Raw genomic sequence first — 20684 nt, forward strand, 5'->3', positions numbered from 1 at the left:
AAGTAATCCGAGCCAGACCCATCAATCATATTTCAGTAGTTTAATGATTTTTGCTTTTGCATAGCAACTGTGTGATTTTTAGTTTCCTCCTCACCATCGTTACTATGCCCATATAGAAAATATATTAACACTTTCATTAAACTATTCAATGAAAACAGATACATCATGCACACAATATGCACAATTATAATAAATGTGAGTGGTGAGCTCCATAAGAACACAGAGAACAGATAAGAACTGATAATATGTAAGATTATTGCTTTGATTTCAAACTTAAAGCTATCCTCTGTTATAGGACAAGAGTGATTAGAGAGAGTGTGTGATACTTTACAACATTTAAGAGTTATTCCATTTGTTCCACGTCTGTATAACCGGTGCCTCTGTCTCACTTTAGTGTGTAAACACATGCAATAGAGAAATATTGTAATAGTCATAATTTAGAAAGAACGTCATCAAATTTTAAAATCGCAGCTGCTTGTGCATATCTGCTGCTTTCTTGAGGAAACTGTTCATTAGCACTTTTTGTTTTCGTCAGACTGCAACATGGCGTACCTTTAACGCTTTCATTCGTATGTGTAGTATAAAAAATAAAATCTCACATTTCCCACAAGTCAAGTAATTTTGCATCAACACTTGACTCATTCTGCTCAGTCTATTCATTAAAAGTATTTTAGAAAATGTGTGTTTGGGGTCGGTATCTTTAGGTCACTGCTACTTGAACCTTGGACCGCTGTTGAAGCTCAGAAAATTCATCCACACTGGCGATGAGCTGCATTTGAGCCGAGAGCTCCAAACAGGTGGGAAATCTGTTTTCTGTCTATGTCCACCAATGCTTAGATCACATTATCAAACATGTGCATGGACTGCATGATGTTCCCATCCTGAAAAAGAAAAAAGAATTCTGTATTTTCAGCAGCTGTGGATGTGTAGCTGCACTGCTGTTTGAAACAGATATTATTATTAACCTTCTGACACGTCTCAAGGAACTCATCCATCGTGACCACTCCATCGTTGTTCTTGTCCATTTTCTGGAAAAATGCAACAAGTTACAAATGATGATTTAACTTTTAAGTAACTAAATGACTTCATTCATGACCCCAGTCATAAATGAGGGGATGTGCAGATGTGACATTTGTAATTATAAAATCTACCTCTCTTACAACCTTTCACAGTTTTTACAGGCTCTGACCCATTTGTGCTGAAAAAAAATAATGGAAAGTTCTGTGACATAATTAATAACAGCCAACCTTGTTACGGTCTATCATGACCCTATATTTAACCGAATAAATATAGCAATATGGCAAACACAAATAGGAACATTAACTATGAAAGTTTAAAATGTATTGACCTCATTCTCCAAGTTTAGTTTTACCAGGTGCTAAAAGTTCTTTCACATATTTGCAAAATCCTTTAAAACCTGCATTGTTTACATTTGTGTTTGTGAGCCAACTAGACATTTCTGGAAATGCTCCAGTCTTGCAGGACAAAAATTATTTTACCAGATGACACAAAAAACAGGGATTGGCCTAAAAAAATCTATGTTCTATAGTAACTCTAGGGGGTAGCTTAAGTAGCCCAAACATCATAGCTCAGGCTTTCTCAGTTGGTGTGAAGTCCATTCTACCTCGTTGCCTTTGAAAAACCAGTCGACATTTCAAAGGGACTCAGAAACAGTAATGGAAGCTGGGGCTGCCACTATGGATCATCAATGAATTCCTTTCAGCAGGTCCTCCCATAATCATTGACGTCAGGGTTTTTTGTTGGGGTTTTTTGCAGCTTTCTGGCACTGCCAACCGCCCATTTTCAGTGGAAGTCCATGGAACATGTTCTAGTTTAATCACCACTACCAAATTGCTGAAAAGGTGGATTCCTGCTTATTTATGTTGTGCACAGGAATGAAGATACGCCTTCACCTGCCATCACTCACATGCAGGCAGGTGACACCATGCTTCCCAGTAATCGAGAGTGGGCTGTAACTTGGTAAGATATACAGCAATCTATTGAAAATAGTTCTGGTTTTATTAGATCTGAGTTAAGCTTTTGAAAATGTGGATCACACAATCTTATTGAATAAGTCTCATCAGGCAGTGGGTGTGTCTGGATCAGCATTAGACTGGGTAAATGCTGCTTCATAGACAAAAGTTTTTTTGTTACTATCATCGGTTTAAACCCAGAAACGGCTGCTTCGAGATGTGTTGTTCCACAGGGATCTGTTTTCTGAGCTACACTGTTTAGCTTCAAATTTTTTGCCTTTTGGACGATTATTCATCATTTAAAAGCCCAATTTAGAAATAAAACATGTCTTTAAGTTGGGTTATTTTTGTGTGTATGAAGCAGAGCAAAAGCAAAATATTCAAATTCATAGATATCCACTCTCTGACGAAGCTGGCTGTTTAACCCACAGCTCCACATTTACACTAATGGGCACAACAGTGACACAGTAGATAAAGTAAATGCTTTACCCATCACTTTCAGTACATTCTGACTCACTTTGAGTTCAGTGTTGGAGATGTGTGATGTGTGATCTGATTATTTGTGAGTTTTTACCTGAAAGAAGCTGTCAACATGCTCTTTCGGTGCACTATCTTTCATGTGGGGGTATGTATACTTCCCCATCATGTCATAGATGGAGTGCATTATTTCTGTCATCTCCTGGAAGAACAGACAGAAGGAAAATAAATATGAAAAAGACATGAGCTGCCAATGTAATAAAAAGAAAAAAACAGGCAGTGATTGGTTGGTTTACCTCTCTGGTGATGCAGCCGTCCTTGTTGATATCATACAGATTAAAGGCCCAGTTGAGTTTATCAGTGATGGAGCCTCTCAGGATGATGGACAGACTTATAACAAAGTCCTACAGCAGGGAAAGAAAACAGGCACTAAAAGTGAAGACCACAATAAAGACAAAAAAGGCACAGACAAAACTTTTCAATATTTGCTGCATTGATACTATGTTTTATGTTTTTTCAGTTCCAACCCTGTGATACTGACACCCACAGAGTTTCACCAACAGAGTGAAATCATTTTAAAAAGTAATGAGATTTATACAAGATGTGCACCAAGAACAAAGCTTTATGCTGCTTTCTTCCAAACTCTAAGAAAAAGTATAATCAAACTACACAGCATAGATAAAGAAAAGGACAGTAAAGAAGATGAAAAAGGAAAAGGGAAAACATCTCTGTGAGCTGCAGGGAATGAAAGGAGGCTTTGAGGTGTGTATCTCACCTCAAAGTTGACCGAGCCATTGTTCTGTGTGTCAAAGGCTTCAAACAAGAAATGCGCATACATACTTGAATCTGCAAAAGAGAATATAAGAAAGGAAGTTACTGTAACTGTGCAGCAGTCACGTCAATGATTTTGTGTAATGACAGCCTAAACTGACAGAAACAGAAAAATATTAGAGACATTAAAGATGTGGACAGGTAATTAAATGTGCATCAGTTAAGAGGTAATAGTGTTTTGAACTGTGCTGCTCAGTCGTGGGTTGTTTATCGCACTTTGTAAACATGCAAAAACATGCAAATGCATTTTATCTATGCACAAATTATATCAAGCACAGATACACAAAAAGTCTGATTTTAAAATGATTTAATATATGACTGCAGATTCAGTTAAAGCCAGATAAACACATTTAACAAGTATACAAGCACTGTGCAAAAGTCTTGAGCCACCCATCGTATATATTTGGCTGGGAAAATGGGAAATAGATGTAGCAAGTTTTTTAAAAACATGTGCAAACATACCTGGAAGTACAGTGTATGAGACAAAAACAGAGTTTGTGCAATTCTAACCGAAAGTCAGTATTTGGTATGACCTTCAACACAGTCTGAACTCTCCCAGGCAAGCTTTCCTGTAATTGCATTAGTCTTCAGAAATAGTTCCCCAGGCTTTGTGAAGGACTTTCAAAGCTCTTCTGTGGACGTTGGCTGCCTTTTGTTCTGTTCTCTGTCATGACGATCCCACACTTCTTCAGCAATGCCGTGGTCCGTGCTCTGGGGAGGTCAATCAATGACTGATTGTGTTCCATTGTCTGTTTTTCTATTCAGGTAAGCTTTCACAGCACTGGCGGTGTGTTTGGGATCATTGTCATTGTGAAGAATGAAGCTGTTGCCAAGCAGATGCTTTCCAGATGATGGATCAAAATAATTCATAATTCCATAAATTTTGACAAGATCCTCAATCAGTCAGTCAGTGTTGACTGAAATGCAGCCCCAAACTATGACAGAGCCTCCAGTGTTTTACAGAGAGCTTTAGACAGCCACTGTTGTACCTCTCTCCTGTCCTCTTCTGTACATACTTACTACATTCTGAACCCAAATTTTCACATTTTAGTCCAGTTCTTGTGTAATTTGGACTACCTCAGCCTTTTTTCCCTGTATCACTTCCTCAAGAATGGCTTCTTCACATGCACCATTTCTGATGAAGCTTTGAACAGTATAACGATCAGCAGAAGGGCCAGATGCATCTCTCAGGTCCTGTTTCAGGTCTTTGCTTGATTTTCAGAAAGTGTTCATGTGCTGTAGATTTTTTAAACCAGTCATTTCCAGTCAGCCATCCTTCATGGTTTTAACAAAAAATTGTTCATAGGTCAATGTTAAGTAGCTTTCCTACTGTAAATGCTCAGGACTGAAAAGGAATGAAAAAGCAGCTAATGCCCAAAGAAAAGCTTTGAAAGACCTTCAAAAAACCTGGAGAACTATTGCTGAAGACTGTCAGGGACCTGGATCTGAGGGGCCCAGGGTCCATGAGCAGTGTGGACTCATTATATGTGTTTTTACTGCACTGTGCTGCTGTTCCTGTGCTTCCATGCTTGTATGTAGAGGCCGGTGTGTGTGGGTGCGGCTGGTCCGATAGGCCAGGTGACAGGCACTTTCAGGCCTGGTGGGTGTGGCCCTGCCAGGTGGCTGGCCACACTTGAAGATCATGCCACGCACCTGCAGCTGATCAGCCTCGTCGGGGGAGCTATTTAAGAGTGTGATTGCGCTCTGTTGCGTGAAACTCCATGTCAGTTTTCCTAGTGACCCAAGTTTAGTGAGTGTATTAAAGTTGTAGTGCTGTAGTTAAGTGTCCTGACGGCTGCCTCTGTTATTTCCCCCCAGGAGGAGCGTGGAAAACAAGAGGGCAGTGAGGACGGGTTGTGCGGACACATGGGAGCGGAGAACACCGAGCACGGTTTTTGGGAAGAAGACATGGCACGGGAGTCAGGGGAGCGCACGGGGATTTATTATGTAATATTTACATCACTGTAAATAAACGCACTACATTCATCGCACAAGAGTCCTGCGTTTGGGTCCTCCCTCCCCCTCATCCCCATGGTCTCCCATTGCAGACCGTGACAAAAGACCGCTTAAAAAAACATTAATAATCTGGTGCCTTGGAAGCAAAATATGAGAGGTGGTTCAAGACTTTTGCACAGTATTGTGTATAATTTGACCCTGCTTTTAAAGATGAAAGAAGTGTTTATAACCACAAATGTGTATGTTATTTGTCACTGTCATAGTAAAGCAAAGCTGAAAGTATTATAATTTAAATACATATTTGAATTGAACGCACCTAACCAGTTCAATCCTCAGTGAATACATTGAAGACACATGAGACAGAACATTTCCTCCTACCTAGCTCCTTAGAAAAAAAATTGAATAAAATGTAAAACATGGGATAAAAGGAAGTGAGTGTGACTGACCTCCCTGAGGGAAGAACTGGGAATAGATGCTTTTAAACGTCTCCTCATTCACCACACCACTCGGACACTCCTGTGGAAATCATAAAATTATTATGTGGACCAAAAAAAAACCCTTCACACATACTTTCCAATGCACATAAATAGCACAGTAGAGCCACATCATAATTGATGGTTTTCAAGTATTGCGCATTCATTGCAAGAGGAATGATCAATGATTTCCAGGAAACGTTGACTGACATTTTTGAATCCCCGGTAGAGGACCTGCAGCTCTTTTTTGCTGAATTTGGTCTGCTGTACAAGACGGTCAAGGCCCTCAGGTCTGTAACACACTGTCGATAGTTCACCATCTTCAACTATGCTCCCTGCATCGGAGGAATGAAGACAGAAAGGAAACAGTTTCTCTTTGAGCGTCCCTGAAATGACGGAAACTTTAGAGAGGAAAAGGCAAAGAGACTAAAAGAGTAAAAATCAATGTTTTGTTTGTGTTTAATTTAATTGATGTGGTGTGACAAAGTGCGTGTCCTAACACTTGCTTTGATCAACTGAAGAGCTGGAGCCAGAACGACAGCAGGGCAGCAGTTTGAGGAAGCGCTGCTTTAAGGTCTTTTTATTGGGTTTGGATGGAGGATTACCTGGAAAGAACCAGATCAGACCAGAGATTAGAAGCAGACTCAGTGGCCCACAAAGTCAGCGCCATGCTAAATGGATAAAACACTGGGCAAACTAGACTCAAATACTTGAAATCACTTGTCTTGCATAGAAATAAGTTTGCTGACCTGGCTTTGAATCTGTGTGACCCATTACATCTGTTGGGACAGGACCCAGCAGAGTCGAGTCTCAAGTCCGAGCTCCTCTAAGATACAGAAATCAGCTGACAGATTCCTAAATTTTTAACATTATTTAATCTAATTTCTCTTTAGATATGAAAAGAAGTTTGTGTCATTATTTATTTAACTATAAGGTCTCTTTAAATATAAATTAACTGGTTTTTGGAGTCAGCAAACACAGCAACGGATTATCTGTAATACTAACACAGCGCTGCAAGCATTGCTGACAGTGTGGTAAGCATTTAAATAATATAGCACTTTTCTACCTGAGCACTCAAAATGCTTTATACAACATAACATTCACACACAGATTCATACAAGCACCTTTTTCCTTTGTGTAAGTGCTTTCTATCTAATGTTGTTCACACACTGATGGATGCATCAGGAACAACTCAGGGTTCAGTATCTTGCTCAAGGGTACTTTGGCATACAGACTGGAGCAACCGGGGATCAAACCACCAACCTTCAAACTGTAGATAACCCATCCTGCCACCGCAACCCTAAAAACTGAACGGCAATGCTGCCATAATGTTTAGCATGTTTACTGTTTGAGTTTAACATGTTAGAATGCTAACTTTTGTTAATTGTTACTAAAACAAAATAGCCAATAGAAATCTTGGGCAAATTCAAATTGTGATGGTGCTGCTAGGTGAAAACTCAGAGAACAACCAAATTCTTTATGGTTTCAAAAAGCTATCTTCTTCATTATCTTTTAAAACCTCCATATTTTTGACTAACTCATTAAAAAGCTGTAGCATTAATTTAGACGCATTTACCCAAAGTGTGATGTTCCTGTACCGGTGGACCTAAAATAATGCCGGGTGAAGTCAAAGATATCAGAACTACAGAAATCACACAACAGGGTGCTAAGAGAGGAACTGTGCTACTGCACGAGGTACTCCATGTAAGAGCACAGCGAGACAGTGGTGGGGTCACAGTAGGAATGACAGGATTGGGATTATATCAGGGTTCAGCTATGAGCCCCCCTCTTGTTTGTAATGGTGATGGACAGGCAAACAGCAGGAGTCTCTGTTCGAAGATGGCATTGGGATCTGTAGTGAGAGTAGAGAGCAGGTTGAAAAGAGACTTGAGATGTGGAAGTATGCGCTGGAGAGCAGAGGAATGTGGATGACCTTAAATAAACCATTGAAAATCAACAGACAGCACAAAATTGAGGTGAAGAAGAGAGTGTAGGCAGGGTGGAGTGGGTAGAGATGGGTGTCGGGTTTTTTTTTAACAGAACGGTAGCAGCAAGAGTGAAGGGAAACTTTACAAGACCTGCTATGATGTTTGCGGAGACAGTAACACTAACAATAACACAGCTGGCAGAACTTAAGATGCTAAGGTTTTCTTTGGGTGTGACTGAAATGGACGTGCGATATGGAGACAAAGTTAGGGAGACGAGGCTGAGATAATTTGGACACCTGCAGAAGAGATATAGTGGAAAAACTGGACAAAGAACAATGAAGGCAGAGCTTCCAGGGCGGAGGAAATGAGGAGGACTACAGAGAAGATTCATGGATGTAGTGATGGAAGAGGAAACTAGGGAAGGTCACATGAAGGTAGATGATCTGCTGTGGCAACCCCTAAAGGAAGCAGCCAGAAGAAGAAGAAGAAAACATATCAGGACTTCTCAATTATTAATTAAGTCGCATGTTTGCGTTCAATTATTCATCTGACAGAATTCAAACTTGTGTGACTAACTGACTATGAACCATCCCTTAGTCATTTTTCTAAAGGCCCAGGCAGTTTAGGGACCGGCCATAATGCACTGAGAACCTCTCAGTTCCCCTCTTCTTACTTCTAATGCATTTAGATGGCACTTTTGCACGTCATTAACTTTGTTTCTTCTCTCTCCTCCAGTTTATTTGTTGTTCGCTTTGCCCCTTCTCTCTCTTATTGAACCTGCATTTATTGTTTTCATGTCTGTTTTTCACTGTGCCATGCTCCTCTTCCCTAGCTGCTCTTGCACCACACGCCCTCGAGACCGGATCTGCTGAAGACATCTTCTTGCTAAACAAATCCACTGTTAGCAATTTCTATAAACTCTATAATTTTGTAGCGATATGACTTTGCAATATAAAGTTAATTGGTTAATTACTAATGCTGTAATTTGGTGTTATATGAATACAACTGAATTGAATTGTTAAAGGCTCTTGATTGTGTTAAGCTTGTTTAGTAGATTTTAGCCTCTTTTCCAAAGCCAGACACAGAAATATTATATTAACCCAAAATAAGCCAAGGACAAGCAGAAAGTGGATAGGAGGGGATGGAGAAATCTATTCTGACATTTACTTCCTTTGCTCTGCTTGCTGCTTTTTTCTGCTTTCTTCTCTTATCTTTTTTTCCAGCAACGACTTTCTGAACTTTAACTTTTGTCTTAGAGTTTTCTCAGACAAACCAAGTTTATTTTGTGTAATACAATATCACATGTAAAGTTTTACAGACTTATAAACATCAAGACAAAATAAAACAAAGTCAAATAAAACCATTAAAACATTTAAAATATGCAAATATACTATGATAAAAAAAAATATTAAAAAAGCTATGAAACCCTGCAAAGACGGTGAAATAAGAAAGAGGTAGACAGAAACATAAAGAAAGAAAACAATCTTAGAAATAACTGAAGCAGAAGAAAGTGACGCTAATGAAGGAAAGCGTCCTCTACTTGTTAACTAGTTTACTAACATAGTGGTAAGGCTGTGGTACCATGAAAACAGACATTCATATTACTGGTTAAATATAACATTAAAGAAAATTTTAAAACATTCTTGGAAGCGCTTAGATTTATTATAAGTTGTGATAAAAACGGGATGATTAAAGGTCTAAAAATTAAAGTAGTTCTGTAGTCGCCAGAGAAAAAGTTTTTTTCTGCCACCAGAGGGCAGTGGTGCGTTTAAGATTGTGAAGGGCCTCCAAGTCAAATAAAGGGTGAACAAACGTGTGCAGTCAGCAGCAGCAGTGAATGGCTTGAGATCAGACACAAAAAGAACTGCAGACATACACACAGTCCTATTGATCCAAACACTGGAAACAGCAGAGGAAATTAAAAAATAAGGTGTTTAAATAATGATGATGATGATCATGATGATGGAACAACAAATAAAACTGTTTAACCTGTAAACTTTTTATTCACAATAAAGAGAAACCTATGAACCCACAAACATCAGTCGCTGTTAGCGGATGCTGCAAATATGAAATATAAGACCCTTTGCACGTGCAAAACAAGCAAGGTGTAAATTGCAGTAATACATCCAAAGTATTAAAATGCACAGTAAAACTCTTTTCCTTTTTTGCCTGTAGAAGCAAGCTTTTGTCTTCTTTAAGCAATTACTGTAGCTCCCAGGGTGGCAGTAACTGTTCAGTGCACTTATCATGAACATCAGTGACAGTGGATGCTGAGGATATATCAATCAAACTATCAAATATAGCAGCTGCATGACCATGGAAAAACAAACAAAGCTTTATACAGCCTTTCACACAAATGCACACACACACACACTCGCGCTGCATGAAAAACACCTCAGATTTGTGATTGAATGTGGCAAAATTATAAATGACTTTTAAAAAAAGCACAAAATAAACTGTAAAAGGAACAGAAAGGCTCCTTTTTTCAGGGCATTTCAGGCCACGAATACTTCCTAAGTTATTAAAAACCCATCTGAGGGAATCTGTTTGATGTGACTGTTTTACACACAAACAACACTGGAGGTTGTTCTTGCATAAAAAACAGCTACTAAATGAGCTGAAGCACGCTTTATGCTGCTTTTGTGAGTTCACAGGTTCATAAACATTAGCGGGACATTGTGTCATGATTTGATTCGTTCACACAGTTGGAAGATGAGCAAAAGCAACAAAGCATACCTGATTAATTATTAAGCAACTGTTCACCTGTCCCATACGTGTTGCAAATGAGCACCATATATCTGCAGGGGGTAGCTGGAGTTATGGATGAACAAAACTGAACAGCTATTTCAGCCGATGTTGACATTTCACAGTACCCAGCAGCTATTTGTCAGTTCAAGAGACCCTCATGGGTGACTTTGATCGCGTAAATCAATTTGAATAAATGCAGTCCTCTGGGGTAGATCAATGTTCGCTTTCCCATCGTTATAACTATCTTTACAGCCTCTTTCACCCTTTGGTATAACTACATTTACAGCCTCTTTGAGCCATCATTGTAACTATTTAGAGCCTCTTTCATCCACTGTTTCAAAAAGCACACAGGGGGGAAAGTAAGATTCACTGAAAGAACGAAATTAAAAGTTTCTGAAGGCCAAGCTGAAGATATTTCTCGGCAAGTTTTACTCATAAAAGGTCAATAACTTTCTCAGAAACCTTGAGCAGATTTTAAAGCTTTTGATGGGCCTGACGATTAGGCTTTTGATGAGCTGGATCAGGGAGATAACAAAAAACATTGAAGTGGTTGAAAATATTGACTTTGGAGTTCAATTTAATCATGAAGTGAAAGACTTAAATCTTCAAAAGGAGATTCTGATGATTTTACTTATAAAAAATGTATTTTCTATTATTATTGCATGGGGGGGGGGAGGACAAACCCTGAGAGACAATACACAACCTGTGACCTAAGTATCAGTATATCTTTCACCGATTCTTAAAAATCTTTTACAGTTCATTATAAAAGCTTAATTAATCTCTAAAGTAAAAATAATAATAATTGGCAAAAGGTGAGTTAAACCAACAACTGTGTGTCATTTAACTGTAAGCATTTCATGCTGACTTTAGGAGGCCATGACAGCCTATGCACTAAATGAACATTTGTAAGCTAATGTTGCCAGGGGCAACAGCTCCTGTACTTACAATAATCCCCCAGAAGGACGCAGTTCAGATTATAGATGTCCATTTCATGAAAAAGAACTGACACACGCAAACATACTTAAGTTTGCTCACTCGGGGCTGACAGCATGAGCTCTGCAGTGATCATATCAATAGTTTTATCTCATGACAGGCTTTTATTTTGAAATGAAATGTGTAAGTGTTGTATATTATAGATGGCTTCAGGTGATATTTTGATCCTTGAGTATTGTATAAAAAATGTCTGAAAATGATGCCACTTTTCTCATTCAAGCACACAAACATACATATCACAAGCATGTTTGTTCACTCGAGGAAATTATTCTGTCACACGACCATAAGCTGTATATAAAAGACATAAACAGCCTTTTTCCGCTTTTGTGTTTTGTAGTGAGGCTCATAATTTTAAAAATAAATATTATGCTGTGTTCAATAAGACTGAAGCTGGTGACTGAATCCATAAACCCATCAGTAAAACAGTCACGGAGGTCACAGTATAAGGGAACCAAAGGGTAATTTTCCCATAAACTTTTATATAAGAAAACATCAGTGTTCAACCAAAGGACTCAGCCGCTTCTGGCCAAATAATGCAGGTTCGGGGCCCTTTTATAATGCCTATACTTTTCAGACCAAGAAGCTGTTTTCATCTTTTAGTGAAGATAAACCTTTCAATCACTCCTTGGTGGCTGACTAAAGTGTAGGTCAGAAACCCCATCAGCTCCATGTTAGTGGATGGGATGTGGGTAAAACTAAAACATTAAAGTGCAGCTCAGACAAATGTTTCCCAAGGTTTATTTCTGTCATTTCAGATATTTTTATCATGATAGTGTAGGCTGAGGAGTTTATTAAAATTAGTTCTTTGAGGCTATAAAATTGGATATGATTACATGGTGGACATACTATGAATGTTTCATATTTCGGTACATCTTTATAGCCAGTCTGTAATTACAACACTCACGAAAATATTAGTCCCAAATTATGACTAAGGTTGAGATTGAAACATGACATCTTCCTACCAAAACCTACGAATTTAATTAATAAACATGTAGAAAGTTGTAAAAACTGCTCCTGGCCTTTTGGGTTTGAATGTATTAATTAAGCACATTATGTGTTCATCAGTGAGCTTTAACACTGATTATCTTAACTTTGGACAAAGGGCTAAATGTTCACAGTTTTTATGTTGAGGTACCAAGTCCATCCATCCATCAATCAGTCACAGAGTGGATTTGTTTCTAACCTAGTAAAGTCTCGAGTTCTCTTTATTTCATGATCTTCTAGGTGAGTTTACTTCCTTTTGTTCCTTCTATTCTATATTTATTACAATCTTTAGGATTAGCTTTGTATTTTAGTTCCAGTTACTGTTTGGTATTTATGTAGTGCATGATTTCTGCCTTGATTTCTTTAAATTCCACAGTGATCCTGATTCTTGGTCATATTTTGAACCTTTGGTTTCCTTCTGTATGGGATGAGTTTGTATGAATATCCCAGTCTTTCTAGCAGCTTTTGTGGAATTGTGATTCGTGCCACCTTTTTGCCTTCTCATGGTTTTTCCAGGTTTGTGGTGTCTGTGTTTGAGCCTTTGAATAAAGCTCATCTTTTGTTTCATTACTGGTTTGCATTTGGGTCCACTTTTTGAACTGAATTCTGATAAAGCCATCCATTTTCTTAACAGCTTATTCAATCCAGGGTCATGGGGGCACTGGAGCCTATTTCAGCTGACTTTGGATGAGAGATCGGGTGCACAGAGGACAAGTCGCAAGCCCATCATAGCAAGCTGCTTCCAAGAATTTCATATGCAATCTAAGCAGATTTCCCAAACCATAAACCAATCCCTTTTTAACGGTGTTTTTCTGTGACATCATGGTTTAACTGTCCCACAGAAGCAGGCAGCCTGTACTACTGTAATAAGTGTAGTGCACAAAGGAATGTGTATCTATAATGCATGAACCAAGAAGTAAACAACATGAGGATTTCAGCAGCTTTACAGAAGAACGGTTGGACATAAAGACCATGTAGTGTTCAGTGTGAATTTTATCTGATGAATATTTCAAATACACTTTAATATAATTTTCCATAAGCATATGTTGCTGTTAGACAAAAACCATGGAGATGAAAGGAAGAGGCTTCGGGCTCTGCTTCACTGTTTAATAAAACACTTTGTTTGTGTCTTCTAAACACCTCTTAAAACCTCATGCACCTGTTCTCTGTTTGTTTAACCTGCTGCTGAGTGCATATCACACCCTCTATTGAGACAGCAACTATCAGCTATGAAATAAACTGTCATCTGTATAACATCTATCCCATACAGTACTTTAGAAACATCATATAAAAAACTAAATGGTGCTGCTATGTGCACCATATTAAAGGGGTTATTTTTACACATTTATGTGGTTATTTTTAAAGGAAAGGACTATTTAGGGAAGCTGTCAGAAAAATGACAGGCCAGCCTGCCAAAGCAAAGAGAGACCTGCGCGTGTGATCTCTAAAGAGGATTGTGTTTGCAAGCACTCGTGAGAAAAATAAACCAGTGAAATGTCTGAAAGAGAGAAGAGCCTCACTGATCTAATTAGGCTACGAACACTCACACTGCTAGATGTAATTTTAGGTGACGAGAGCCTGTTTTGCAATATTTTTCTGTTCTCTTGCTTTTCACCTTCAAGGCCTACGACCAGTGTGATTATCTAAACTACAGTAAATCCACATTGAGATTTTTATCATCCTAACTACTCATTAGCATTACTTTGTTCATATAAACAAATCTTTGTTTTCTTTTTTCTTTTCAAATTAATGTGTTTGTTCATTTTTCACTCCTTCAGCTAGTCTGAGAAGAATCGTGTTGCTATGCTGTAACCAATTAATGGCACTGATGTTTGAGGAACAAAGTCATTGAACCATTATGTCAATTATTTAATAGTAAGGTGGGGAAAGTGCCCAGATAAAAGCAGACCGGCATGATGGTGATGTCTTCTGACTGCTGCTTGTTTAGAAAACTGAAAACAAGAAGAAAAGAAACACAGCTGAAAACCTAAAGATAGGCGTGTGGCTGTTGCCAAATTTCTACAGTGATTAATAATGATTTCTGATTAATTTTCTGTCCATTAGTTAAATTATTAATTGATCAGTAGCACGGGGCCACAGAAGGGACTGCTTTCAGTTAAATTTATAGCTAATGGCTCAAATAATACCACTATTGCTATTATTTACCCATCTTTTATTTCACATACAGTCAATTAGTTGTAAATCAAACACTAACTTCTTTACGTTAACTCCATTTATTATTTACATTGTAACACATTTTCTTCTTGCTGAGCCATTCATATGGAACATTATTTATCTTATTAGTAGTAGTAGTAGTAGTAGTAGTATTATAGTTCCAACTAAAAAATAATCAACATATGATGGCGACCTGACATTTTTAGATCTATTAGTTCACATTCTTATTATCAAAAAGTGGGGAGATGGTGTAAAGTTCATTTCAAAGGAAAATACCTGTGAGATCAGACTCTGAATAATTAATCAGATCATGCTGCTGTTTGGGGGAGCTGTAGAGCAGGGAGTTCACGTGCACAGACACTCACTAATTGTTTGATTGTGGTTTGTTAAAAGTCCCACAGTCGAATATCAATGAGCCGAAGTCTTCCGTCAAACCAAAACTTTCATCGCCGCAGTGAAGGCGCACTTCTTAGTGGAGATTTGAGCCAGGCCAGCGCCAAATCATTAAAAAATACTATTAAAACAAAGAAAGGCAAGAGTGACATGACGACACGCCTACCTGTGAGTGGGTCGTAAGATCTGTCCAGCTCTCTGGAGTCTGACAAACTCTGATCCTGACTCGTGGATTTCATGCTTCCCTCCCTCTCAGTTCTTTTCGGATCACCAAGCTGAACCTGCAGGATCTGTGCGAGCCGCAGTTTATCTACGACTTCAGCGCATTCACTCCCGATTGCATGTCACTTTTCTATGAGCATCAGTCAGTGTGGGCTGCAAATAAATGAACGACGGAGAAGCAAAAGTCCGCGCAAAGCTCGTCTGTCTGCTCCCTGCACTCCCAACTACAACTCTCTCTTCTTCGCGCTTATCAACAGCGCAGCGTCCACAGTTTGAAGGACTTCAGTGGATCTGAGGTTCAAATGTACTGCTGACTTTAATTTTCTGCCAAACATCCAAAGTCCGCCTGCCAGCTGGAGCGTGTACAGGTGTCCTTGCAAAGACGCGAACAGAGAGAGAGAGAGGTAAACCATCAAAGCTGGGAGGAGTGATGAAGCAAAAGAGGGAGTGGCACAGCAGAGGGATGTGGGAGTGTGTACCTACTAATCTATGCCTGGCTCTCTGATGGATGGTCTCACCTTGGACTTGAGCCGCTCGGCATCCTAATACTTGCGGATCAATATCCTGTCAGCTTCACGTCCTTGGGTTGGCTCAACAGAGTAAAAGAATGACTCACTCGTATTTTTTCAAGGTAGAAAAAATATTTGAATATTATCTCCATGAATGCACACCATGGAGACACCATGCTATAGCTGCTTTTTGTAGACTGTAGAGGCACTCTTTCATAAAGTTGCATCTCTGTGAGGGTGTAGCTTTTACAGCTGTGCTTTGAGCTGAATATCAGAGGTGGAACAAAGAGGTGGATGAACCTCTGGCCACCTATATAAACAGCACTGAAGCCTATTTGAGCAATATGCACATACAACTGGAATTACATGCAGCAACTAATGTTTCTCAAACCAAACTTTTCTCTGTTACCCACATGGCAAATTTGAATTTTGAGGTTTATCAAAAAATATTAGACTCAAAACATGTAGACAAATGTACTGATTTTCAGCGGGTATAATATTTTTATGGTTCCCATCTCACCAGCGTAGAAGAACTTGCACTAAACAGAACCAAAGTAAACCAGAATATTGGACAAACGGAAACTCTTTACCTGATAATAGTAACATCCAAGGACTTTTTTTTTTTATTTTTTGCAAATTTCTTGTTTTCAGATTTTTCTCTTCTTCAGGCTAAAAATAAGAAATACTCAAGACCCGGTGCCACATAACTCGAAGTTTTTGGGCTCATAATAAAACTAGAATGGGAGCTTTACAGCTTTATAGTCGTTTCCACATGAAAAGCAGCACTTTTCATGATTAGCAAATGGACTTTTGCCTTTGAATTCTCTCATACAGAGAGTGATGTAAGTGAGAATACCTTTTCCAGGAAAAGCTGAAATAATCCTTGTTGGGGATAAATGGTGTAGTAGAGCTTCTTTAAAGACCAGCCAGCGAGAGAGGGATTATTGTGTCCCCAGTCAGAAGACTGATGGGGAGGGGAGAAAATATCTATCAGCTGCTGCAAAAAGAGGAAAGCGCAAGGCAAAGGTAGGACACAAAGAGAGGTCTGGTGAAGCAAAAAATATCAAACAGAGGGATGGTGGCGCATCTGAAGAGGAGGCTGAAGCAACAGAAGGAACACAGACATGAAAGAGAAATAGGAGAAGACGGAGGTAACACAGTGGAGAGGTATTTGAATATATTATGCGCCTGGGGACTGTTAAATCTCGCAGTATTGATGGTGTTTATCTCCCACAGGGGTTTACAGAGACATTTAGCACCTCTGCAGGCTGGAAAGTGGAGCCGACAGATAACCAATAATGAGCTCTGATTGATGCCTGGAGTTATGCACAGTGCAGGTGGCAAGCAACACACACACACACACATGCATGCAGATACAGTAAAAGTATGCAGGACAATCCGGCAACAAGTACAAGCTTCCAGAGAAAAGGACAAAAAAGTGGTGCCGCATGACGTAAGGAGTTGTGCGCCTGCTCACATGTATCTCCACAACTCAGTCTGAGTTGATCTTGTGTTTTCTGCAGATACAAGAACACACAAATAAAGAAATAGGGTTGACAGAGGGGGTTCAGCCAAGACAAAGTAGGCAATCTCCCCTCAGATGAATATTTGATGAGAAGGGCGATATGCCTAAATGAAACATTATAAATACGCTGCAGCGTTAATGGGTTGTCACAGTAAAATACCCGGGCTTGGATCAATCCGACCGTCTAAGCCATCGTCAGTGCAGACACGAACACACACTGTAGAGATTATATCAGGGAGTTAATATAGTGCCCAGTACATAATGCTGACAAATGTATCAGGGGGTTTCATGTAGATTAATATCAGGGGACTGTAGTATAGCTGGTTAAATATTATGTCACTCTTTCCATAGCACTCACAGGGGCAAATACTGTGAGTATCCCCAGTATATACAAAACCACATCATTATCTCAGGAACAGGTTAAACTAACATAATACGTGTCCATAAGAGGCTTGTCATTGTGTTTTTTCTTGCTCACAGCTTTAATTAGGTGTATGAGCAGCAGCTGAAGACATTTTTATACAAACGGGCTTTTAATTAATTTTAACTTGTACAGTGGGGCAAAAAAGTATTTAGTCAGCCACCGATTGTGCAAGTTCCCCCACTTAAAATGATGACAGACGTCAGTAATTTGCACCAGAGGTACACTTCAACTGTGAGAGACAGAATGTGAAAAAAAAAAATCCATGAATTCACATGGTAGGATTTGTAAAGAATTTATTCGTAAATCAGGGTGGAAAATAAGTATTTGGTCACCTCAAACAAGGAAAATCTCTGGCTCTCACAGACCTGTAACGTCTTCTGTAAGAAGCTTTTCTGTCCCCCACTCGTTACCTGTATGAATGGCACCTGTTTGAACTCATCATCTGTATAAAAGACACCTGTCCACAACCTCAAACAGTCAGACTCCAAACTCCGCCATGGCCAAGACCAAAGAGCTTTCGAAGGACACCAGGAAAAGTATTGTAGACCTGCAGCAGACTGGGAAGAGTGAATCTACAATAGGCAAGCAGCTTGGTGTGAAAAAATCAACTGTGGGAGCAATCATCAGAAAATGGAAGGCATACAAGACCACTGATAATCTCCCTCGATCTGGGGCTCCACGCAAGATCTCATCCCGTGGGGTCAAAATGATCATGAGAACGGTGAGCAAAGATCCCAGAACCACACGGGGGGACCTGGTGAATGACCTGCAGAGAGCTGGGACCAAAGTAACAAAGGTCACCATCAGTAACACACTACAACGGCAGGGAATCAAATCCCGCAGTGCCAGACGTGTTCCGCTGCTGAAGCCAGTGCATGTCCAGGCCCGTCTGAAGTTTGCCAGAGAGCACATGGATGATACAGCAGAGGATTGGGAGAATGTCATGTGGTCAGATGAAACCAAAGTAGAACTTTTTGGTATAAACTCAACTCGTCGTGTTTGGAGGAAGAAGAATACTGAGTTGCATCCCAAGAACACCATACCTACTGTGAAGCATGGGGGTGGAAACATCATGCTATGGGGCTGTTTTTCTGCCAAGGGGACAGGACGACTGATCCGTGTTAAGGACAGAATGAATGGGGCCGTGTATCGTGAGATTTTGAGCCAGAACCTCCTTCCATCAGTGAGAACTTTGAAGATGAAACGAGGCTGGGTCTTCCAACATGACAATGATCCAAAACACACCGCCCGGGCAACAAAGGAGTGGCTCTGTAAGAAGCATTTGAAAGTCCTGGAGTGGCCTAGCCAGTCTCCAGACCTCAACCCCATAGAAAATCTGTGGCGGGAGTTGAAAGTCCGTGTTGCTCGGCGACAGCCCCAAAACATCACTGCTCTCGAGAAGATCTGCATGGAGGAATGGGCTAAAATACCAGCTACTGTGTGTGCAAACCTGGTAAAGACCTATAGTAAACGTTTGACCTCTGTTATTGCCAACAAAGGTTATGTTACAAAGTATTGAGTTGTATTTTTGTTATTGACCAAATACTTATTTTCCACCCTGATTTACGAATAAATTCTTTACAAATCCTACCATGTGGATTCATGGATTTTTTTTTTTTTTTTCACATTCTGTCTCTCACAGTTGAAGTGTACCTCTGGTGCAAATTACTGACCTCTGTCATCATTTTAGGTGGGGGAACTTGCACAATCGGTGGCTGACTAAATACTTTTTTGCCCCACTGTATGTCTGATCTTATTGTAAAGCACTTTGTGATTTTTATCTGTGAAATGTGCTATATAAATAAATTTTACTTACTTATGAGAAAGGCAGAAAAACGAAAAAGCGAATGTGAAAAGAGCAAAGTTGTTTCAATAGCTGTTGTGTTGATGGGAGTGACAGGTAGCCACCTGCAGCTACAAAAAAAAAAGACTTTTTTGCTTTTACTGTTAAAAAATGACTGATATCTAGTAATGAAGAAAGAAAAGGAATGGTCATGGGTTTTTTTTATAATTTATGTTTCTAAAAAGAAATTAATTGTATTTTAACTTGTGTTATTTTAGCTGACAATTAATATCTGACTACTGCATTCCTACTCCTTACAATTCCCTAAGGATTACTATGACTTGTAAGTGCAAGTATCAAAGGCCCAGCTGTTGCATCTCAGACACCTAAAGGTTTTAAGCAGTTGTTTAAGAAAGGACAGAGAAGCAGGAGGTGGTGTACCACCACTGTCTTCTTTTGGAATTTCTAATCATCTGTCTTTCTTCAAAATATTACAAAAAAAGAAATGTGTTTGGTTTGGTAGCAGTGCTTTTGTGCTTCTTTATACTAGAACATGTCACAGCCTTCCTTGTGTCATGCAACAACTTGTCCCAAACTGGAAATTGTGATAATGTTAGGTATAAACCTCACAGTTAACTTAACATTGGACTGTAGACAAAGCAAATGCCACTGTAATGGTTCCTTTACTCATTAAACAAACAAAAAAAAACAAAATAGAAAGTTAATATTTTGAGTTTTCTAACTTTTATTACATTAATATATAGCGTATTTTTTCTGAATTTCAAGGTAAAGGATAAGATTGTGTTTGATGTGATTTTTACTGAATGTGAAGATGAAACTGACCATATAATATACACTCACAGGCCACTACATTAGACACACCACTTCAAATTGGCTTGAGTATTTCAGAAACTGCAGATCTCCTGTGATTTTCCCACACAGTCATCTCTAGGTTTATAGCGAAAGGGCTGCAAAAGAGGAAAAAATCTAGCGTGTGATTGTTCTCTGGAAGAATGGACTGCCCCGAGCTTCGAGTCTCGACTTGTGCTATAACATTTGGAAGGTAGGGTCAGAGTGAATCCATGGATCCATCCTGCCTTGTAAAAGTGGATCAGGCTGCTGCTGGTATAATGGTGTGGAGAAAATTCTCTTGGGTGACTCTGGACCCCTTAAGTACCAACTGAGCATTGTTTAAAAACCAGTGTACCCACCTCCTGCTTGATGCATCTTGCAGGATAAAATAACATGGCAAACATTTGAGTTCAGTAACAATGACTGTAGTCAGATGAT

The 20684-nt window shown here is 39.3% G+C and overlaps 1 protein-coding gene across 1 annotated transcript; it reads right to left on the minus strand.

The window, feature by feature from the left end:
- Positions 1-25: 25 nt before the first annotated feature.
- LOC113023767 (Kv channel-interacting protein 2-like) lies at positions 26-15627 on the minus strand. The gene is made up of 9 exons (XM_026170115.1): positions 15098-15627; positions 6217-6315; positions 5921-6045; positions 5684-5753; positions 3226-3296; positions 2747-2854; positions 2548-2652; positions 966-1028; positions 26-881 (listed from the first exon to the last, which is right to left on the minus strand). Exons 1-9 carry the CDS (start codon positions 15168-15170, stop codon positions 834-836), a joined length of 762 nt encoding a protein of 253 aa, XP_026025900.1. The 5' UTR covers positions 15171-15627; the 3' UTR covers positions 26-833.
- Between the last annotated feature and the right edge of the window lie 5057 nt (positions 15628-20684).

The sequence above is a fragment of the Astatotilapia calliptera genome, chromosome 6 (genome assembly GCF_900246225.1).
Source record: "Astatotilapia calliptera chromosome 6, fAstCal1.2, whole genome shotgun sequence".
Taxonomy (NCBI): Eukaryota; Metazoa; Chordata; class Actinopteri; order Cichliformes; family Cichlidae; genus Astatotilapia; species Astatotilapia calliptera.